A 25,046-nucleotide genomic window follows, 5' to 3' on the forward strand; every position below is an offset into this window, starting at 1 on the left:
AGACTACTATAACACTGTGTTATGATAGTCTCAGTCATTCCTTCGGATTTAGCAGAAAGCAAAAGCAGATTGTGTTTGAAAATATATTTCAAATTATATTACTTCATATTAAAAAAAATGACAATTAACAAATTTTGAAAATTAAAATTCGTTTTGTTAGGTTTTTTTTCCTGAAACAATATTATTTTGGTGTTGCACTTCAGTCTGACTTGTCAGTTGCATCCTTCGAAATAAACACTTTAGACAATGGCACTTTCCAATGAAGAAGTGGCAAAAGCGTGCATGGAGCCTGACGAATCAACCAAGGTAACTTTAGATTTATGTTGTCGAAAGACAGCGTATAATTATCCATAAACAACAATTTCTTTTTTAGCTCTGTATCTGTATTTCCCACTTCTGTTATTAGGATGGGTACGTCACAGATTCCTTTCGGCTATTATGTGACGGGTTGGTCTGCGCACAATTAGTCGCGCTTGCTGAGGAGTGCTGATTTAAACTCCTCGGTAGTAGTGGCGCACACTACTGAGTCCTCCAGATGGTTCCAGTTTATTGCAGTGCGCACAAAAATAGAGTTCTTGTACTGTTCTGTCTTACTAGTTGGAACTATGACCGCACGTTTGTTGTTACGGACTTGGTGGTCTATAATGTTTTTTGTTACAAAGTTATTATATGTTGTTGCTTTGATTTGTCTCTTTGGTCTATGAAATTGGATCAAATCGTCGGGAGGAAGCGCTGGTATCTTCCCCTCAACCACTTTGAAAAAGAAGATCAGTCGTTGTTGTTGGCGTCTTGATTGTAATGACGGAAGCTGAAGTTCTTTTAGCATTTTTGTCATACATCCTTCCTCTCTTGATTTGTAGTCTTTGGTAATGAATCTAGCACCTCTCTTTTGTATGGATTCTAGTTTGTCAATGTCTTTTTGGGTATATGGGTCCCAAATAATTGATCCATACTCCATTATTGATCGTATGAGAGCTATATATGCGGTTTTACGGCATTCCATAGGACAGTGTTGTAGGTTCCTTCTAAGGAAGCCTAGGGTAGAACTGGCTTTGTTACACGTATTTGTTATTTGTTCTTTCCATTTAAGATCTTCTTGTATTTGGAGTCCTAGGTATGGGTTGGATGACACTTGTTCAAGCGTGTGGTTGTTAAGGTTGTAAAAACGCTGACTTTTACTTTTCAGGCTAAGCATATAGCATTTTTTGGCGTTGAAGCGCATACCCCAGTCGTTGGCCCATTTTTCTAGTGATTTGAGATCCTCTTGTAGTTTATTATGGTCATTTTGGTTTTTGATTTCCCGGTAGAGCAAACAGTCGTCTGCAAATAGTCGTACTGATGAGTTTACTGCATCTGGGAGATCATTTATGTGACACAGGAAGAGGATGGGTCCTAGTACCGTTCCTTGGGGGACTCCGGATTCAACTGAAGCATTACTCGAGTTTTCTCCATCAAGTTGTACTCGCATTTTTCTTTCGGTTAGGAATGAAGTTAGCCATTTGTGGATATTTCCTCTAATTCCATATTGGTCTATTTTGTGCAAGAGTCTATCATGAGGTACTGTGTCGAACGCTTTTGAAAAATCCAGAATCGCAATATCTACTTGGTTTCCTTTATCGTAGGATTGTAGCATATCATGGATTGTAATGGCAAGTTGGGTCTCACAGGAATATCCAGATCTAAAGCCGTGGTTTAGTGATGTTAATACATTATGTTTTTCCAGATGTTTGAGTATATGACGGCATATGATGTGCTCAAGAAGTTTACATGGTACTGATGTCAATGAGACTGGCCTGTAGTTTTCGGCCGCTCATCAGGTTCACCTGTCCTGCTATGAAGCCAGCAAAGGTTTTGTGTACTTGTGAGCCTTGGTATCATTTTTTTTGTCCTGGAATGCTTAATGTTAAGAGGGAATCCTGTATCCCACTTCTTGTTGTCATTATATCGCATGAAATTTCCCTTGTCCTGACATCAGGAGTTTGAAATCCTATCAATATTAATAAAGGGGGTAAAAATATACCAAAGTCGACTATCACTGTAGAGTTTCTCTCGAAGAGAGAATCGAGAGAAGCTTGACTGTGATAGTCGACTTTGGTATATTGTTACCCCCTTATTGAAGAGAGAAGCGATAGAAGCTCTTCTGTGACAGTCGACTTTGGTATATTTTTACACCCTTATTGCGAGAGAAGCTCTACTGTGATACAAAATGTAGTAGACTTTGGTAAGCGTATAATTATCCATAAACAACAATTTCTTTTTTAGCTCATCAGGTTCACCTGTCCTGCTATGAAGCCAGCAAAGGTTTTGTGTACTTGTGAGCCTTGGTATCATTTTTTTTTGTCCTGGAATGCTTAATGTTAAAAGGGAATCCTGTATCCCACTTCTTGTTGTCATTATATCGCATGAAATTTCCCTTGTCCTGACATCAGGAGTTTGAAATCCTATCAATATTAATAAAGGGGGTAAAAATATACCAAAGTCGACTATCACTGTAGAGTTTCTCTCGAAGAGAGAATCGAGAGAAGCTTGACTGTGATAGTCGACTTTGGTATATTGTTACCCCCTTATTGAAGAGAGAAGCGATAGAAGCTCTTCTGTGACAGTCGACTTTGGTATATTTTTACACCCTTATTGCGAGAGAAGCTCTACTGTGATACAAAATGTAGTAGACTTTGGTAAGCGTATAATTATCCATAAACAACAATTTCTTTTTTAGCTCATCAGGTTCACCTGTCCTGCTATGAAGCCAGCAAAGGTTTTGTGTACTTGTGAGCCTTGGTATCATTTTTTTTTGTCCTGGAATGCTTAATGTTAAAAGGGAATCCTGTATCCCACTTCTTGTTGTCATTATATCGCATGAAATTTCCCTTGTCCTGACATCAGGAGTTTGAAATCCTATCAATATTAATAAAGGGGGTAAAAATATACCAAAGTCGACTATCACTGTAGAGTTTCTCTCGAAGAGAGAATCGAGAGAAGCTTGACTGTGATAGTCGACTTTGGTATATTGTTACCCCCTTATTGAAGAGAGAAGCGATAGAAGCTCTTCTGTGACAGTCGACTTTGGTATATTTTTACACCCTTATTGCGAGAGAAGCTCTACTGTGATACAAAATGTAGTAGACTTTGGTATATTTTTACCCCCTTATTGATAGGATTTCAAACTCCTGTGTCCCGACGTACTTGTTTCCTGCCTAGTCCAAATAATTATGACGTCTGGCAATGCTATTTTATTTTTTTTCTGGGATGTCGTCAATGTGGGATAAAAAAAAAAGTCAAAATAGAAAAATACCCACAGCAGACGACATGATTATATTGATCTGAACTAGTTTCCTGCCTTACTTTGTTTCCTGTTTTCTCCTCACTTAATTATTCAACTTTCATGTGTCAGCCAATCATGTGTCAAGCTTAAATCCCCACTTTCAAATCACTTTGCATTTCCTGAAATTTTGGTAAATTGTTTATATCTATTGACTATTGTTGTAAGCTCCCATTTAAGTTTTTATAAACTTTAGTTTTCAAACAGTATCTTGAAGTGCTTTGAACAATTTTTATTAGACTTTAGTGACTGATTTATATCTATATGTCTATAAAGGTAACCTCCATCCTGTTATTTTTTTTAAAATTTCTGATATGACATTGAGAAGTTATTGAACTTAATTCTTTGAAAACACGACAGCCGGACAGGTACATCATGCGCTTATGGCTCAGTTGTTTATTTTTAGCTCACCTGGCCCAAAGGGCCAAGTGAGCTTTTCTCATCACTTGGCGTCCGTCGTCCGGCGTTAGCTTTTACAAAAATCTTCTCCTCTGAAACTACTGGGCCAAATCAAACCAAACTTGGCCACAATCATCATTGGGGTATCTAGTTTAAAAAATGTGTGGCGTGACCCGGTCAACCAACCAAGATGGCCACCACGGCTAAAAATAGAACATAGGGGTAAAATGCAGTTTTTGGCTTATAACTCAAAAACCAAAGCATTTAGAGCAAATCTGACATGTGGTAAAAATGTTAATCTGGTTAAGATCTATCTGCCCTGAAATTTTCAGATAAATCGGTCAATCGGTTGTTGGGTTGGTAATTTTGAGGAAATTTTGCTGTTTTTGGTTATTATTAGCTCACCTGGCCCTTCGGGCCAAGTGAGCTTTTCTCATCACTTGCCGTCCGGGGTCGTCCTGCGTCCGTCGTCCGTCGTCGTTAACTTTTACAAAAATCTTCTCCTCTGAAACTGCTGGGCCAAATTAATCCAAACTTGGCCATAATCATCATTGGGGTATGTAGTTTAAAAATTGTGTGGCATGACCCCGCCAACCAACCAAGATGGCCGCCACGGCTAAAAATAGAACATAGGGGTAAAATGCAGTTTTTGGCTTATAACTCAAAAACCAAACCATTTACATGTAGAGCAAATCTGACATGGGGTAAAAGTATTCATCAGGTCAACATCTAACTGCCCTGAAATTTTCAGATGAATCGGACAACCCGTTGTTGGGTTGCTGCCCCTGAATTTTGTAATTTTAGGGAAATTTTGCTGTTTTTAGCTCACCTGACCTGAAAGGTCAAGTGAGCTTTTCTCATCACTTGGCGTCCGTCGTCCTGCGTCCGTCGTCCGTAAACTTTTACAAAAATCTTCTCCTCTGAAACTACTGGGCCAAATGTTACCAAACTTGGCCACAATCATCCTTGGGGTATCTAGTTTAAAAAATGTGTCCGATGACCTGGCCATCCAACCAAGATGGCCGCCATGGCTAAAAATAGAACACAGGGGTAAAATGTATATTTTGGCTTATATCTTTGAAACCAAAACATTTAGAGCAAATCTGACAGGGGTAAAATTGTTAATCAGGTCAAGATCTATCTGCCGTAGAATTTTCAGATGAATTGGACAACCCGTTGTTAGGTTGCTGCCCCTGAATTGGTTATTTTAAGGAAATTTTGCAGTTTTTGGTTATTATCTTGAATACTATTATAGATAGAGATAAACTGTAAACAGCAATAATGTTCGGCAAAGTAAAACCTACAAATAAGTCAACATGACCAAAATTGTCAGTCAACCCCTTAAGGAGTTATTGCCCTTTATAGTCAATTTTTAACAAATTTTCGTCAGTTTTTGTAACTTGTACAAAAATCTTCTTCTCTGAAACTACATGGCCAAATTAAACCAAACTTGGCAATTTTTCATTGTGGTATATAGTTTGAAAAATGTGTCCTATGACACCGCCTACCAAACAAAATGGCCGACATGGCTAAAATTAGAACATAGTGGTAAAATGAAGTTTTTGATTTATATCTTTAAAACTAAGACATTTAGGGCAAATCTTTCAAGATTTAAATGTCCATCAGAATAAGATCTATCCCCTCGCAAATTTTCAGATGAATCTGACAACTTGTTATTGGGTTGCTGCCCTAAAATTGGTAATTTTAAGGAAATTTTGCAGTTTTTGGTTATTATCTTGAATACTATTATAGATAGAGATAAACTGTAAACAGCAATTTTGTTCAGCAAAGTAGGATCTACAAATAAATCAACATGATAAAAATTGTAAGAGTACCCCTTAAGGAGTTATTGCCCTTTATAGTCAATTTTGAACAAATTTTCGTCATTTTTGTAATGTACAAAAATCTTATTTTCTAAAACTATGGGCCATATTAAACTAAACATGGCCACAATCATCACTATGGTATCTATTTTAAAAAAGTGTCTAATGACCCCACCTACCAACCAAGATGACCGACATCAGTAAATACAGTAACAGGTGAGCGACACAGGCTCTTGAGAGCCTCTAGTTTGTTATTATCTTGAATATTATTATAGATAGAGATAAACTGTTAACAGCAATAATGTTCAGCAAAGTAAGATCTACAAATAAGTCGCATGACCAAAATGGTCAGTTGACCCGTTTAGGAGTTATTGCCCTTTATAGTCAATTTTTAACCATTTTTCGTAAATTAAAGTAATCTTTTACAAAAATCTTCTCCTCTGAAACTTTCAGGCCAAATTTAAACAAACTTGGCCTCAATCATCATTGGGGTATCTAGTTTAAAAACTGTGTGGCGTGACCCGGCCAACCAACCTAGATGGCCGCCATGGCTAAAAATAGAATATAGGGGTAAAATGCAGTTTTTGGCTTATAACTCAAAAACCAAATCATTTAGAGCAAATCTAACAGGGAGTAAAATTGTTAATCAGGTCAAGATCTATCTGCCATGAAACTTTCAGATGGATCAGACAAAGTGCTGTTAGATTGCTGCCCCTGAATTAGTCATTTTAAGGAAATTTTGCCTTTTTAGCTCACCTGGCCCAAAGGGCCAAGTGAGCTTTTCTCATCACTTGGCGTCCGGCGTCCGTCGTCCGTCGTCCGTCGTCTGTCGTCTGTCGTCCGTCGTCCGTCGTCGTCCGGCGTTAGCTTTTACAAAAATCTTCTCCTCTGAAACTACTGGGCCAAATCAAACCAAACTTGGCCACAATCATCATTGGGGTATCTAGTTTAAAAAATGTGTGGCGTGACCCGGTCATCCAACCAAGATGGCCGCCACGGCTAAAAATAGAACATAGGGGTAAAATGCAGTTTTTGGCTTATAACTCAAAAACCAAAGCATTTAGAGGAAATCTGACATGGTAAAAATGTTTATCAGGTCAAGAACTATCTGCCCTAAAATTTTCAGATGAATCGGTCAACCTGTTGTTGGGTTGCTGCCCCTGAATTGGTAATTTTGAGGAAATTTTGCTGTTTTTGGTTATTATCTTGAATATTATTATAGATAGAGATAAACTGTAGACAGCAATAATGTTCAGCAAAGTTAGATTTACAAATAAGTCAACATGACCGAAATGGTCAGTTGACCCCTTTAGGAGTTATTGCCCTTTATAGTCAATTTTTAACCATTTTTCATAAATCTAAGTAATCTTTTACAAAAATCTTCTCCTGAAACTACTGAGCCAAATTAATCCAAACTTGGCCACAATCATCTTTGGGGTATCTAGTTTAAAAAATGTGTGGCGTGACCCGGTCAACCAACCAAGATGGCCGCCACGGCTAAAAATAGAACATAGGGGTAAAATGCAGTTTTTGGCTTATAACTCAAAAACCAAAGCATTTTGAGGAAATTTGACATGGGATAAAAATGTTTATCAGGTCAAGATCTATCTGCCCTGAAATTTTCAGATGAATCGGTCAACCTGTTGTTGGGTTGCTGCCCCTGAATTGGTAATTTTGAGGAAATTTTGCTGTTTTTTGGTTATTATCTTGAATATTATTATAGATAGAAATAAACTGTAAACATCAATAATGTTCAGCAAAGTTAGATTTACAAATAAGTCAACATGACCGAAATGGTCAGTTGACCCCTTTAGGAGTTATTGCCCTTTATAGTCAACTTTTAACCATTTTTCATAAATCTAAGTAATCTTTTACAAAAATCTTCTCCTCTGAAACTACTGAGCCAAATTAATCCAAACTTGGCCACAATCATCTTTGGGGTATCTAGTTTGAAAATTGTGTCCGATGACCTGGCCATTCAACCAAGATGGACGCCACGGCTAAAAATAGAACAGGGGTAAAATGTAGATTTTGGCTTATAACTCTGAAACCAAAGCATTTAGAGCAAATCTGACAAGAAGTTAATATGTTAATCAAGTCAATATCTATTTGCCCTGAAATTTTCACATGAATTGGACAATCGGTTGTTGGCTTGCTGCCCTCCAATTGGTAATTTTTAAAGAAATTTTGCCGTTTTTGGTTATTATCTTGAATACTATTATAGATAGAGATAAACTGTAAACAGCAATAATGTTCAGCAAAGTAAGATCTACAAATAAGTCAACATGACCTAAATGGTCAATTGACCCCTTAAGGAGTTATTGCCCTTTATAGTCAATTTTTAACAATTTTCATTAATTCGGTAAATTTATGTAAAATTTTACCAAATATTTTTCTCTGTTACTAATGGGCAAGGTTCATTATAGATATAATTGTAAGAAGCAAGAACGTTCAGTAAAGTAAGAACTTCAAACACATCACCATCACCAAAATACAATTTTGTCATGAATCCATTTGTGTCCTTTGTTTAATATGCACATAGACCAAGGTGAGCGACACAGGCTCTTTAGAGCCTCTAGTTTTGTTATTATCTTGAATATTATTATAGATAGAGATAAACTGTAAACAGCAATAATGTTTAGCAAAGTAAGATCTACAAATAAGTCGCATGACCAAAATGGTCAGTTGACCCCTTCAGGAGTTATTGCTCTTTATAGTCAATTTTTAACCATTTTTCGTAAATCTTGGTAATCTTTTACAAAAATCTTCTCCTCTGAAACTATCAGGCCAAATTTAAACAAACTTGGCCTCAATCATCATTGGGGTATCTAGTTTAAAAACTGTGTGGCGTGACCCGGCCAACCAACCTAGATGGCCGCCATGGCTAAAAATAGAATATAGGGGTAAAATGCAGTTTTTGGCTTATAACTCAAAAACCAAATCATTTAGAGCAAATCTAACAGGGAGTAAAATTGTTTATCAGGTCAAGATCTATCTGCCATGAAATTTTCAGATGGATCGGACAAAGTGCTGTTAGATTGCTGCCCCTGAATTAGTCATTTTTTTAGGAAATTTTGCCTTTTTTTGTTATTATCTTGAATATTATTATAGATAGAGATAAACTGTAAAGAGCAACAATGTACAGCAAAGTAAGACCTTAAAATAAGTCAACATGATCTAAATGGTCAATTGACCCCATAAGGAGTTATTGCCCTTTATAGTTAATTTTTAACAATTTTCATAAAATTTGTAAATTTTCAGATGAATCGGTCAATCGGTTGTTGGGTTGCTGCCCCTGAATTGGTAATTTTGAGGAAATTTTGCTGTTTTTGGTAATTATTAGCTCACCTGGCCCGAAGGGCCAAGTGAGCTTTTCTCATCACTTGGCTTCCGGCGTCGTCCAGCGTCGTCCGTTGTCCTGCGTCCGTCGTCGTTAACTTTTACAAAAATCTTCTCCTCTGAAACTGCTGGGCCAAATTAATCCAAACTTGGCCATAATCATCATTGGGGTATCTAGTTTAAAAATTGTGTGGCGTGACCCCGCCAACCAACCAAGATGGCCGCCACGGCTAAAAATAGAACATAGGGGTAAAATGCAGTTTTTGGCTTATAACTCAAAAACCAAACCATTTAGAGCAAATCTGACATGGGGTTAAAATATTCATCAGGTCAACATCTAACTGCCCTGAAATTTTCAGATGAATCGGACAACCCGTTGTTGGGTTGCTGCTCCTGAATTTTGTAATTTTAGGGAAATTTTGCTGTTTTTTGTTATTATCTTGAATATTATTATAGATAGAGATAAACTGTAAACAGCAACAATGTACAGCAAAGTAAGACCTTAAAATAAGTCAATATGATCTAAATGGTCAATTGACCCCATAAGGAGTTATTGCCCTTTATAGTTAATTTTTAACAATTTTCATAAAATTTGTAAATTTTCAGATGAATCGGTCAATCGGTTGTTGGGTTGCTGCCCCTGAATTGGTAATTTTGAGGAAATTTTGCTGTTTTTGGTAATTATTAGCTCACCTGGCCCGAAGGGCCAAGTGAGCTTTTCTCATCACTTGGCTTCCGGCGTCGTCCGGCGTCGTCCGTTGTCCTGCGTCCGTCGTCGTTAACTTTTACAAAAATCTTCTCCTCTGAAACTGCTGGGCCAAATTAATCCAAACTTGGCCATAATCATCATTAGGGTATCTAGTTTAAAAATTGTGTGGTGTGACCCCGCCAACCAACCAAGATGGCCGCCACGGCTAAAAATAGAACATAGGGGTAAAATGCAGTTTTTGGCTTATAACTCAAAAACCAAACCATTTAGAGCAAATCTGACATGGGGTTAAAATATTCATCAGGTCAACATCTAACTGCCCTGAAATTTTCAGATGAATCGGACAACCCGTTGTTGGGTTGCTGCTCCTGAATTTTGTAATTTTAGGGAAATTTTGCTGTTTTTTGTTATTATCTTGAATATTATTATAGATAGAGATAAACTGTAAACAGCAATAATGTTCAGCAAAGTAAGATCTACAAATAAGTCGCATGACCAAAATGGTCAGTTGACCCGTTTAGGAGTTATTGCCCTTTATAGTCAATTTTTAACCATTTTTCGTAAATTAAAGTAATCTTTTACAAAAATCTTCTCCTCGGAAACTACTGGGCCAAATTAATCCAAACTTGGCCACAATCATCTTTGGGGTATCTAGTTTAAAAAATGTGTGGCGTGACCTGGTCAACCAACCAAGATGGCCGCCACGGCTAAAAATAGAACATAGGGGTAAAATGCAGTTTTTGGCTTATAACTCAAAAACCAAAGCATTTTGAGGAAATCTGACATGGAAAAAAATGTTTATCAGGTCAAGATCTATCTGCCCTGAAATTTTCAGTTGAATCAGTCAACCCGTTGTTGGGTTGCTGCCCCTGAATTGGTAATTTTGAGGAAATTTTGCTGTTTTTGGTTATTATCTTGAATATTATTATAGATAGAGATGACCTGTAAACATCAATAATGTTCAGCAAAGTTAGATTTACAAATAGTCAGTCAACATGACCGAAATGGTCAGTTGACCCCTTTAGGAGTTATTGCCCTTTATAGTAAATTTTTATACGACCGCAAATTTTGAAAAAATTTTCGTCGTATATTGCTATCACGTTGGCGTCGTCGTCTGCGTCGTCGTTGTTGTCGTCGTCGTCGTCGTCCGAATACTTTTAGTTTTCGCACTCTAACTTTAGTAAAAGTGAATAGAAATCTATGAAATTTTAACACAAGGTTTATGACCATAAAAGGAAGGTTGGTATTGATTTTGGGAGTTTTGGTCCCAACAGTTTAGGAATTAGGGGCCAAAAAGGGCCCAAATAAGCATTTTCTTGGTTTTCGCACTATAACTTTAGTTTAAGTTAATAGAAATCTATGAAATTTTGTCACAAGGTTGATGACCACAAAAGAAAGGTTGGGATTGATTTTGGGAGTTTTGGTTTAAACAGTTTAGGAATTAGGGGCCAAAAAAGGGCCCAAATAAGCATTATTCTGGGTTTTCGCACAATAACTTTAGTTTAAGTAAATAGAAATCAATGAAACTTAAACATAATGTTTATGACCACAAAAGGAAGATTGGTATTGATATTGGGAGTTTAGGTCCCAACAGTTTAGGAATTAGGGGCCAAAAAGGGACCCAAATAAGCATTTTTCTTGGTTTTCGCACCATAACGTTAGTATAAGTTAATAGAAATCTATGAAATTTAAACACAAGGTTAATGACCATAAAAGGAAAGTTGGTATTGATTTTGGGAGTTTTGGTCCCAACAGTTTAGGAAAAAGGGGCCCAAAGGGTCCAAAATTAAACTTTGTTTGATTTCATCAAAATTGAATAATTGGGGTTCTTTGATATGCCGAATCTAACTGTGTATGTAGATTCTTAACTTTTGGTCCCGTTTTCAAATTGGCCTACATTAAGGTCAATAGGGTCCAAAATTAAACTTAGTTTGATTTTAACAAAAATTGAATCCTTGGGGTTCTTTGATATGCTGAATCAAAAAATGAACTTAGATTTTTTATTATTGGCCCAGTTTTCAAGTTGGCCCAAATCGGGGTCCAAAATTAAACTTTTTTGATTTCATCAAAAATTGAATAAATGGGGTTCTTTGATATGCCAAATCTAACTGTGTGTGTAGATTCTTCATTTTTGGTCCCGTTTTCAAATTGGCCTACATTAAGGTCCAAAGAGTCCAAAATTAAACTAAGTTTGATTTTAACAAAAATTAAATTCTTGGGCCTCTTTGATATGCTGAATCTAAACATGTACCTAGATTTTTGATTATGGGCCCAGTTTTCAAGTTGGTCCAAATCAGGATGTAAAATTATTATATTAAGTATTGTGGAATAGCAAGTCTTTTCAATTGCACAGTATTGTGCAATGGCAAGAAATATCTAATTTCACAATATTGTGAAATAGCAAATTTTTTTAAATTAGAGTTATCTTTCTTTGTCCAAAATAGTAAGCAAGAAATATCTTATTGGAAGAATTTTTTTTAATTGGAGTTATCTTTCTTTGTCCAGAATCAACTTAAATCTTTGTTATATACAATATACAATGTATAATCACTTTTTACTACCAACTGATAAATATAAATAATCTTTACCATTCAGTGATAACAAGCAGTTTTTTTACAATTTATTTACAGTTTATTTTATGATGTATTTAAATGAGTAGTTATTGTTGCAAACTTCATTAGAATATTTTAATTGAGATTAGTTTTGGAATAAGGGAAAGGGGGATGTGAATAAAAAAATTGGGTGCAATTTTTCTCATTTGAAATTTCAGAAATAAAAAGAAAATTTCTTCAAACATTATTTTGAGAGGATTAATATTGAACAGCATAGTGAATTGCTCTAAGAGAAAACAAAAATTTTAAGTTCATTAGAACACATTCATTCTGTGTCAGAAACCTATGCTGTGTCAACTATTTAATCACAATCCAAATTTAGAGCTGAATCCAGCTTGAATGTTGTGTCCATACTTGCCCCAACCGTTCAGGGTTCAACCTCTGCGGTCGTATAAAGCTACGCCCTGCGAAGCATCTGGTTAACCATTTTTCATAAATCTAAGTAATCTTTTACAAAATCTCCACTGAAACTACTAGGCCACAATCATCTTAGGCGTATTTAGTTTGAAAAAATGTGTCCGATGACCTGGGCATTCAACCAAGATGGCCGCCAAGGCTAAAAATAAAACATAGGGTTGAAATGCAGTTTTTGGCTTATTACTATGAAACCAAAGCATTTAGAGCAAATCTGACAAGAAGTTAAATTGTTAATCAAGTCAATATCTATCTGCCCTGAATTTTTCAGATGAATTGGACAATTGGTTGTTGGGTTGCTACCCTCCAATTGGTAATTTTTAAGGAAATTTTGCTGTTTTTGGTTATCTTGAATACTATTATAGATGTAAACAGCAATAATGTTCAGCAAAGTAAGATCTACAAATAAGTCAACATGACCTAAATGGTCAATTGACCCCAGCAATAATGTTCAGCAAAGTAAGATCTACAAATAAGTCAACATGACCTAAATGGTCAATTGACCCCTTAAGGAGTTATTGCCCTTTGTAGTCAATTTTTAACAATTTTCATTAATTTGGTAAATTTATGTAAATTTTTACCAAATATAGTTCTCTGTTACTAATGGGCAAAGTTCATTATAGATATAATTGTGAGAAGCAAAATCGTTCAGTAAAGTAAGAACTTCAAACACATCACCATCACCAAAATACAATTTTGTCATGAATCCATTTGTGTCCTTTGTTTAATATGCACATAGACCAAGGTGAGCGACACAGGCTCTTTAGCGCCTCTAGTTGGTGTTTCTCCTTAGATTTTAAAATTTATATAGATACATGTAGATATATACTTAAACGCATGAAATGCTAAGCACGAATGATGAGTAAGACAAGATCTTCTCATATGTCAAATAGCAGAAATAGTCAGATGACTTCATATTTGAGTAATTGCTCTTTAATAATGATTTTATCCATTTTTAATGTTTTTGTCCTTTTATACCTTTAAATTGTAATAGATGGATGGATGAAGCAAAAACTATCAGCAAGGTAACCCTTAGTAGAAAGAAATTAATTATTAGTTTGGTTGCTTAAAAATTATTCAACATTGTATAAATAATGTTTTGATATATTTACATAAGAAAATCTAGATGCTTGTTTCAGGTACAAAATTAAGTCAAGAAAGGAGGAAAACAAATATGAAATATGAAAATGTACAGCAATAAACAACAACCACCTGACTTTATATTTTGCAGAGACATAATTTATTCTTGTTCTTATGACTTAGTGTTGTTCTTCACAAGATGAGAGATTTTGTTAAATTTTGTAACATTTTAACTAATGTTTTATAAATAGAATATCTTGGTTTTTTTCAGGAGTTCTTTTTTCAACAGACAATGATGAGGATAAAGGATCCTAAAAAATCCTTAGAGTTTTACACTAATGTCATGGGAATGAGGTAAGTGAAAAATCCTTAAAGTTTTCACTAATGTCATGGGAATGAGGTACATGAAAAATCCTTAAAGTTTTACACTAATGTCATGGGAATGAAGTAAGTGAAAAATCCTTAAAGTTTTACACTAATGTCATGGGAATGAGGTAAGTGAAAATCTAGAGTTTTACACTAATGTCATGGGAATGAGGTAAGTTAAAAATTCTTAAAGTTTTACACTAATGTCATGGGAATGAGGTAAGTTAAAAATCCAGGACTCACTGATTTTCATTTACAAATATTCTATTGTTACAGTATCTGTTTAAGTTAAATCTATTATAGAATTGACATACCCCCTGCTTCATGGTAGAAGGCAGTATAAAGTGATCAATTTGTTGCATTTTGTATCAACAACTTCTCTTTTACTGGTGACTGAATTTCAATAAAACTTTCATGTAAAGTTATTCTAATGAATCAATTGGAATCCTACAGTTGTAATTTTCTCTAAAAATGATAGAGGGGATTTTAATTATAAAATATGGATTGAGCTATACTTAGATAAGGAGCAGACATTTTGAAACTCTCCTTCAATATATATCTGGATTTCAATAAAATTTGACCAATTCCCTTACATTATGCCTTTTTTGAAAATTTATAAGTGATTTAAAGGTTTTCTGTAGCAAAAGACATCACTATGTTTAAACAAATGCTAAATGGTATCAATTATTATTTTAAAGCTCGACTTCATCCATCCTAGTCTGCCTTGTGTCGTCTGCTCTGTCAAATTTATATGTACATGTACTTACATTTTATGCATTATTTATTCTGAAATAGTATAATACATGATTGTTACTTAATTTGTGTGTTTATAGGTTATTAAAGAAGTTGGATTTTCCAGCTATGACATTCTCATTGTATTTTATGGGTTATGATCAACCAGAAAACATCCCTACTGATGAAAAAGAGAGGACTCGATATTGTTTCTCACAGAAAGCAACATTAGAGTTAACTCAGTAAGATATGTTGATACAATAGTATTGCAGTAAACAGAAACCTCATATTGAACACCAAACAACCTGGAACTATTTCAATGTTAAACACAAAAAAAAAGAAACAAACAAGAAACCACTTGTTAAACACCAAAAAAATAAATAAACTAGAAACACCTTGTTATATACAGAACTCCAGAAACTATAAGTCGTATTGAACACCAGAAATCAGAAATGTTTGTGAACACCAAAAAAAACCTCACCTGAGACCTCTTGTAAACACACAAAAAACAAATACAGGTAACCAAAAAATCTATTTTCAGCTCTTTTTTTATTAACATTAATTAAGAATTTTTTTAAACATAATAGATAAGTTATGATGAGTGTGTATTAGTACATGTACATGTATTATTGTTTTATTCGATCTAGCTAATTCCACTATGAATCAGATACACTGTAAAACTGTTGTAGTGTTATTTTACAGCAACTGGGGAACAGAAAAAGATGACAGTCATTATCATAATGGAAACAGTGATCCTAGAGGGTTTGGTAATTTTCTTTTTTTATATAGCACATTATGACATTGATCTTATAGAAGTTTTATATTTTTGCATCTACATATATTATGTATACTTTCTATTACATTGTAATGTGGTAAGTGACAAAATGTGAAACAATTCAAATGAAAAATAATAGCCTGTTTTATGACAAACAGCAACCAAACTGCAACCTCTGTAATACAGATTTCTGAACAAAAAAATAATATAAGTCAAAAAGTGTTCTACAATGATCACCAGTCAGCTTTCATTTAATTCCAATATATATAGAATAATAGGTAGTTTCGTTTTTGATACAGACTATGTCATGTGGAATATCTAGACCAGCCCATTATTCTGTTTATCAGTAATTATGACATCACACAATGTATTGCCTAATATTTTCAGTGATACCGCCAGTACATTGATACTCGAAAATATTAGGCAGTAAGATCAAAGGGAAAATATATGAATTACCAATAATAACAAAATATGCAGCATATTTTGAAAGTTATGACCCTGTGTGGAAACTATTTTGTTTTGAATGAGTACAACTTTCCTTATATTCTTTCAGATCATGGCGTTACACCATAAGGGATTTGAAATTTTGTTTATATTAAATGCTATCTAAAACAAAGTGCACCTGATGACACTACCAATATTGTCTACATATGATCACAAATGAATTGAATTTTATGTGGGTTTATTATTTTCAGGTCATATTGGAATGGTTGTACCAGATGTAGACAAAGCTTGTGAAAGATTTGAAAAACTTGGTGTAGAATTTGTCAAGAAACCTAATGATGGTAGGTAATAAGACGAGATAGATTATTGTAAAATGATTATGTACTCACTCTCATCAGACAAGATAGATTATTGTAAAATAATTATGTACTCACTCACATTGCCAGACAGAACTGCTTAATAGTATATACTGGTTCAGCATGTACAACTACAAAAACATCTCAAGACAAATGATGTTATTAGGACTTGGAATGAGGAAGCCCTATAATTTTCACTTTGTCAGTCTTTCTGTCAACGTAAAAACTCCAAAAGAATAGGTAGGAAGCTAATGAAATTTTGCACAGTTGTATCCAATATACAGATGCACAAATTATATTTTGATAAATTATATATGATATAAGTATGATATGATTCCAAAATTGTTTCCTAATGTAAAAAACTTACTTTTTGTTAAAAATGATAAATTCTGTGCATCATTTTTGTTAGGGTTTTAATGAAAAAGGTATCTTTTATAGAAAAGTTATTCTCATTGTCAAAATTATTGGTTGTCAACCATTTATGAAAATTCCCACCAAATTACACCTATAGTTTTGGATTTTTATGCCCCACCTACAATAGTAGAGAGGCATTATGTTTTCTGGTCGGTGTCTCTGTTTGTCTTTTTATCCGTGTGTCCGTTCGCTTCAGGTTAAAGTTTTTGGTCAAGGTAGTTTTTGAAGAAGTTGAAGTCTAATCAACTTGAAACTTAGTACACATGGTCCCCATGATATGATCTTTCTAATTTTAATGCCAAATTATAGTTTTGACCCCAATTTCACTGTCCACTGAACATAGAAAATGTGCGAGTGGGGCATCTGTGTACTATGGACACATTCTTGTTACATATTATTATTAGTTACATAGTGTGTTAGTGACTTAATATGATATATACAGGGTCAGTAAACCCCATATGGAATTTACGTACCCTGTATATATCATATTAGGTCACTAGCACACTCTGTAACGAATTTATCTTACCGACTACAGTACGCCCAGAGAGTATGTAATCGCGAACTCTAATCACTGATTTCCGTGTGTAGCGGATTGACACCGTGAATCACGGATTATACTCCCAATTTCCTCCAAAGATTCTCTCCCAACACCGCGTGGCTGTTAATTGGTTTATTGCCCATCGTATGAGCTGAAAATTAATGACGCGTGACAACATCATCGGATTAGCCAGATTTATTACCTTTGTACATTTAATCGATCTTGATTGCACCTGTGTTCTTTAAAATACGGTATTTAAATGTCCTTTCATTGTCAGATAAAAGTGTGACATTATTATTTAAAATAAGATAATTATTTTTGTATGTATATGCCCATGTCATTGTCTGATGACAGGCAATGTACAACGTATAAAAATACAAATAAAACACTTATTTTGTATTTTCATTATAGTCCGATCCAGTCATAATTTTTGTTTTTTCAACAAAGATGATTTTACCACAATCAGAACCTTTTATGACCTACTCAGTGAGCAATATTAGGTTCATTAATAGTTCAATATTATATAATTAATATCAACTGGCTTAAATCAAAATGATGTTTTTACAATTATATGTATGACATGTATGAGCAATATTCGGTTCATTAATAGTTCAATATTATATAATTAATATCAACTGGCTTAAAACAGAATGATGTTTTTACGGTTATATGTTCAATCTAAATTAAACCCAAGAGTTAATTTATCAGATCAACAAGTGAACTCTGTTTAATACTTTCAATTTATTTTGAAATGTAGAATATTATGTTTCACTACCTCGGTAGATTACCGACTTGAAAAATTTGAATTTATAAAAGAAACTGTAAAGTGACAAATAGTTTTGTATGTATGCAATGTGGCAGCCCTTTATTCATAAATACTGAGATACATTCGCCGCCTGGACACAACACAATAATCACAACCTTATTTATTTATATGGAGAAAAAAAGCATGTGTTTTTTATCCGTAATGATCTGTTATTGGTCTTTAATTATTCAAAATAAAATTGGATTAGCGCAATCCGTCCGTATTTTACTGCTTGTTAAAATCCTCGGCGAAATATAAAAAGAAGTATTTCAACAATTTATAAAATAGAATATTAAAATGAAATTATATCGTATTTCAAGAAAGAAATATGTAAAAAAAAAATTGGATCGGATTTTTACAATATCGACAAATTTTCACAGAGGATCTCTACCAACGCCCATCAGGAACTGAACGACATGCATCCTGTTTTCATCTACCATTAATATATAGTGTTGACTATGGACGTATAAATAATGTCCTCTGTTGACTGAGAAACGTAAAAATAAAAGACTGATGTTGGTTTATTCAGAAAAGGAATATAATTTAGAATCCGGTTAATCAATTGTAAAAGGACCTTCTAGAGCCTCAATCTTAACGCACACACATTTATGTCAATTTTTTACAAAGCAAGTTTAAACCTTGAATGAACTTTCCCACGGTTATCCAGAAAGGTCACCTGAGTTTACTGTTACATGATACTATTTCCCGCCAAATAAAAATCTCGTGGACAAAATTGATGTCACTATTTTTAGCATTCAATATTGTGAGCAAAGTCAAGTTCAAGTTCAACTACGCACTGTTAATCACTGAGATGCGTATCTTCTTCCCACGGCAATTAATTGCTTTAAAAATATTTAAAGATCACTCTTCTAAATACAACACAAAAGTTTACATTCATTGTGCGTAAATGAATATTATGCAACGACGAGTTGATGCAGAAGTAATCCTGTTGTAGCCGAAATGTATTATTTATCCTAAAGTAATGCTAACAAACCGTGAAGAGAAAATGCTGTTGACTTATTAAGCATAAGGAATGGTGAATAGTATTTTCTTTTTTTCTTGCATATTGCATACCGGTATACAAGTTTTAAAACGTTATTTTCTTTCTTTCTCACATTTTATACCTTCAGCATTAATTACCGTTTATTTTCACGCAAGTATGTCTCTTTTCGTAACTTAGTTATATAAATTACCGATAAAATAAATCGAGATCATAATCAAGTATAGATTTTTTTTATAAAACTTTAATGCAATTGTAAGCATTAACAACAACCTTTTGCTTTTTAAAACTTTTATTTTGTAAGCGTAAAATGGAAATTGGGTAGACTTTTTAGCATAACAGATAGTGAATAATACTTTCTTTTTTACTTGTATAAACAATTTTGAGACCTGTAATTTTTCTTAACATTGTCCTAATTTATTCAGCGTTAGTCTCTGATTATTATTACACAATTATATCTCTTTTAGTAAATTAAATATTTATTAACTGATAAAAAACGGAAGTCAAAATCAAATATAGTTTGTTTTTAAAACTTGATTTAAATGTACAGAGTCAGTGCAATTAAAATAATTAACAACAACGTTTTGATTTTTATTTAATCTTTCAATTGTTTCAAGCAATCAGATATAAACTGATAATCAATAGACAGGAAATGCAATTGTTTAATTACATAAGAAATCTCGCATACCTTGACTGCACAGTTGTATCCAATATACAGATGCACAAATTATATTTTGATAAATTATATATGATATAAGTATGATATGATTCCAAAATTGTTTCCTAATGTAAAAAACTTACTTTTTGTTAAAAATGATAAATTCTGTGCATCATTTTTGTTAGGGTTTTAATGAAAAAGGTATCTTTTATAGAAAAGTTATTCTCATTGTCAAAATTATTGGTTGTCAACCATTTATGAAAATTCCCACCAAATTACACCTATAGTTTTGGATTTTTATGCCCCACCTACAATAGTAGAGAGGCATTATGTTTTCTGGTCGGTGTCTCTGTTTGTCTTTTTATCCGTGTGTCCGTTCGCTTCAGGTTAAAGTTTTTGGTCAAGGTAGTTTTTGAAGAAGTTGAAGTCTAATCAACTTGAAACTTAGTACACATGGTCCCCATGATATGATCTTTCTAATTTTAATGCCAAATTATAGTTTTGACCCCAATTTCACTGTCCACTGAACATAGAAAATGTGCGAGTGGGGCATCTGTGTACTATGGACACATTCTTGTTACATATTATTATTAGTTACATAGTGTGTTAGTGACTTAATATGATATATACAGGGTCAGTAAACCCCATATGGAATTTACGTACCCTGTATATATCATATTAGGTCACTAGCACACTCTGTAACGAATTTATCTTACCGACTACAGTACGCCCAGAGAGTATGTAATCGCGAACTCTAATCACTGATTTCCGTGTGTAGCGGATTGACACCGTGAATCACGGATTATACTCCCAATTTCCTCCAAAGATTCTCTCCCAACACCGCGTGGCTGTTAATTGGTTTATTGCCCATCGTATGAGCTGAAAATTAATGACGCGTGACAACATCATCGGATTAGCCAGATTTATTACCTTTGTACATTTAATCGATCTTGATTGCACCTGTGTTCTTTAAAATACGGTATTTAAATGTCCTTTCATTGTCAGATAAAAGTGTGACATTATTATTTAAAATAAGATAATTATTTTTGTATGTATATGCCCATGTCATTGTCTGATGACAGGCAATGTACAACGTATAAAAATACAAATAAAACACTTATTTTGTATTTTCATTATAGTCCGATCCAGTCATAATTTTTGTTTTTTCAACAAAGATGATTTTACCACAATCAGAACCTTTTATGACCTACTCAGTGAGCAATATTAGGTTCATTAATAGTTCAATATTATATAATTAATATCAACTGGCTTAAATCAAAATGATGTTTTTACAATTATATGTATGACATGTATGAGCAATATTCGGTTCATTAATAGTTCAATATTATATAATTAATATCAACTGGCTTAAAACAGAATGATGTTTTTACGGTTATATGTTCAATCTAAATTAAACCCAAGAGTTAATTTATCAGATCAACAAGTGAACTCTGTTTAATACTTTCAATTTATTTTGAAATGTAGAATATTATGTTTCACTACCTCGGTAGATTACCGACTTGAAAAATTTGAATTTATAAAAGAAACTGTAAAGTGACAAATAGTTTTGTATGTATGCAATGTGGCAGCCCTTTATTCATAAATACTGAGATACATTCGCCGCCTGGACACAACACAATAATCACAACCTTATTTATTTATATGGAGAAAAAAAGCATGTGTTTTTTATCCGTAATGATCTGTTATTGGTCTTTAATTATTCAAAATAAAATTGGATTAGCGCAATCCGTCCGTATTTTACTGCTTGTTAAAATCCTCGGCGAAATATAAAAAGAAGTATTTCAACAATTTATAAAATAGAATATTAAAATGAAATTATATCGTATTTCAAGAAAGAAATATGTAAAAAAAAAATTGGATCGGATTTTTACAATATCGACAAATTTTCACAGAGGATCTCTACCAACGCCCATCAGGAACTGAACGACATGCATCCTGTTTTCATCTACCATTAATATATAGTGTTGACTATGGACGTATAAATAATGTCCTCTGTTGACTGAGAAACGTAAAAATAAAAGACTGATGTTGGTTTATTCAGAAAAGGAATATAATTTAGAATCCGGTTAATCAATTGTAAAAGGACCTTCTAGAGCCTCAATCTTAACGCACACACATTTATGTCAATTTTTTACAAAGCAAGTTTAAACCTTGAATGAACTTTCCCACGGTTATCCAGAAAGGTCACCTGAGTTTACTGTTACATGATACTATTTCCCGCCAAATAAAAATCTCGTGGACAAAATTGATGTCACTATTTTTAGCATTCAATATTGTGAGCAAAGTCAAGTTCAAGTTCAACTACGCACTGTTAATCACTGAGATGCGTATCTTCTTCCCACGGCAATTAATTGCTTTAAAAATATTTAAAGATCACTCTTCTAAATACAACACAAAAGTTTACATTCATTGTGCGTAAATGAATATTATGCAACGACGAGTTGATGCAGAAGTAATCCTGTTGTAGCCGAAATGTATTATTTATCCTAAAGTAATGCTAACAAACCGTGAAGAGAAAATGCTGTTGACTTATTAAGCATAAGGAATGGTGAATAGTATTTTCTTTTTTTCTTGCATATTGCATACCGGTATACAAGTTTTAAAACGTTATTTTCTTTCTTTCTCACATTTTATACCTTCAGCATTAATTACCGTTTATTTTCACGCAAGTATGTCTCTTTTCGTAACTTAGTTATATAAATTACCGATAAAATAAATCGAGATCATAATCAAGTATAGATTTTTTTTATAAAACTTTAATGCAATTGTAAGCATTAACAACAACCTTTTGCTTTTTAAAACTTTTATTTTGTAAGCGTAAAATGGAAATTGGGTAGACTTTTTAGCATAACAGATAGTGAATAATACTTTCTTTTTTACTTGTATAAACAATTTTGAGACCTGTAATTTTTCTTAACATTGTCCTAATTTATTCAGCGTTAGTCTCTGATTATTATTACACAATTATATCTCTTTTAGTAAATTAAATATTTATTAACTGATAAAAAACGGAAGTCAAAATCAAATATAGTTTGTTTTTAAAACTTGATTTAAATGTACAGAGTCAGTGCAATTAAAATAATTAACAACAACGTTTTGATTTTTATTTAATCTTTCAATTGTTTCAAGCAATCAGATATAAACTGATAATCAATAGACAGGAAATGCAATTGTTTAATTACATAAGAAATCTCGCATACCTTGACTGTCGCTTGCCGGCATAGATCAGAAGGATTAGGGCAATTAATTTCCTGGTGTGACACCGCGTCACTCCAGACTGGGAGGGATGTTGCTAATACAATAAACAAAAGGTAACGGATTTACGCGAAAGTCGGAGGGAATACTCCCAAATTTCTCCGAGAATTTAGGGAGTGATGTCGGAGTTTCCTGGTGTTACACCAGGAAAAAACTCGGTGTATGGAGTATGGGATGGCTTTCGTGAAAACTGTACTGTACCTTTATTTGTTGAAATTAAACTAAAGTTGTCTTATTTGCTATCATAACACATCTTCTTATTTCTGTATTAAAGTGTTCAAGTGTTCAATTTTAAGAACCCTCTTCAGTTGTTCTGCACTTAAACGATAAATATCTATTATCAACAACCTTAATATAACTATATTAAACAGAACTTTCAATACTTTTAAATAATCAAACAGTGCCTAAGTCGTAAATCCACTACTTACCGTGTATTGAAATAAGCCCCGCCTTCCTACTAACCTAATATTGAATATAAACGGTATCCACGAGGTTGCTTTTAACCAATGATATTCCTTGAAATGTATAGGCGGTAAGATAATTATTAATCTTGAATGAATTGCTTTACAACCTCTGGACATTTGCTTTGAATGCATCATTTTCTTTGCCTGTGCTGACATGTCTGTTTTCTAGTCTTTCTTGACCAACATATTGCTTATGCTGTATGTGTTCACCTAACTTTTTTAAATCAGTTTCCTTATCAATATGTACTGATATAATGTTTTCACTCATTGATTTGAATGTGACCTCTAATAACTGACTTTTATATTTCCAGGTAAGATGAAAGGGCTTGCATTCATTAAAGATCCTGATGGTTATTGGATAGAAATCCTCAATCCAAACAACATGGCCCAATAGACAATTGCCATGTTAACATTAATTACCATTGATCATGTAACAATTACAATGTGACAATCTACAATTCTTGACATGCATCCGTCATTTATAAGTTTTCTACTATAAATATTATACATGTAATCAGAGCTTTAAAGGTCTTATAGTAAACGAAATTAAATTATGTCTGAGCTGACATAATATTCTGTTAATAATTGTTTTGTGTGTGTCCCCATAGAAATTAATATATTCTTGTGCCATTTTTACACATTAATGAATACTTGGATTATGGGATACTATTTACACTTGTTAATATATTATTATGACATTATATAGTGGTCAGGGATTTTTTGCTTAGTTTTATCAATGCTTTTGAGAACACAAGACTACTATTTGTAGAATGAAGAGTTGTTTATATGTATGGAATGTTCAATACCTCAATTTTTTCCGAGTCAAAATGTTTATGTTGCCTGGGTTTTTTTTTATGGATAATGTATACAGGCATGGTGCTAAGGTAACTGTCTTGTTATTCTTAAGTTTATCAGTATAAAAGGAACTAGTTGATGAAAAGAACACTTCTTAATAAATGTACATTCATTCATATCTGTTATTTCTCAGAAATGAGACTCTTCTACATAAACCTAAATACATTTTTTTGGTGGGGTCACTTTAACCATTCTGGAGTTATGCCCCTTTATAAATGAAAAAAAAAGCAAATTTTTAGTTTCTGTTCACTCAACTTAGTACCAAATATTATGAAACTTATACACGATGCTTATTACCACACAGATCAAGTTGAATTTTGGTGGCGTCACTTTAACCATTATCCAAATACGTCCCTTAATAAATTGAAAAATTGCCAAATTGTTAGTTTCTGTTTTGTAACTTAAGTTTGCCCCAACCAAATGTTATGAAACCTATACACATTCCAATTACCACAAAACACAAACTTTTATTTATTGTTCTTGAGTTATGTCCTTTTATAATGTTGTGTGCAATTGGGGCATCATCTGTGTCTATTGGGACACGTTCTCCATTTTTTGTTATATCAATTATGTCATTTAATTAAAAACACCACTTTTCCAAAGGGTACAATTTGCAATACTATCATTTGCATGCTTATCCACTCTTTAAACACCTTCAAATTTGAGTA

The 25,046-nt window shown here is 33.5% G+C and overlaps 1 protein-coding gene across 1 annotated transcript; it reads left to right on the plus strand.

Moving 5' to 3' along the window:
* Window positions 1-150: 150 nt before the first annotated feature.
* Window positions 151-24,835, plus strand: LOC134712457 (lactoylglutathione lyase-like). The gene is made up of 6 exons (XM_063574008.1): window positions 151-306; window positions 13,967-14,049; window positions 14,895-15,035; window positions 15,496-15,560; window positions 16,264-16,353; window positions 23,835-24,835. The coding sequence occupies exons 1-6, from the start codon at window positions 247-249 to the stop codon at window positions 23,915-23,917; spliced, it is 522 nt and encodes a 173-aa protein (XP_063430078.1). The 5' UTR covers window positions 151-246; the 3' UTR covers window positions 23,918-24,835.
* Window positions 24,836-25,046: the final 211 nt, after the last annotated feature.

Source organism: Mytilus trossulus, chromosome 3 (genome assembly GCF_036588685.1).
Source record: "Mytilus trossulus isolate FHL-02 chromosome 3, PNRI_Mtr1.1.1.hap1, whole genome shotgun sequence".
Classification (NCBI taxonomy): Eukaryota; Metazoa; Mollusca; class Bivalvia; order Mytilida; family Mytilidae; genus Mytilus; species Mytilus trossulus.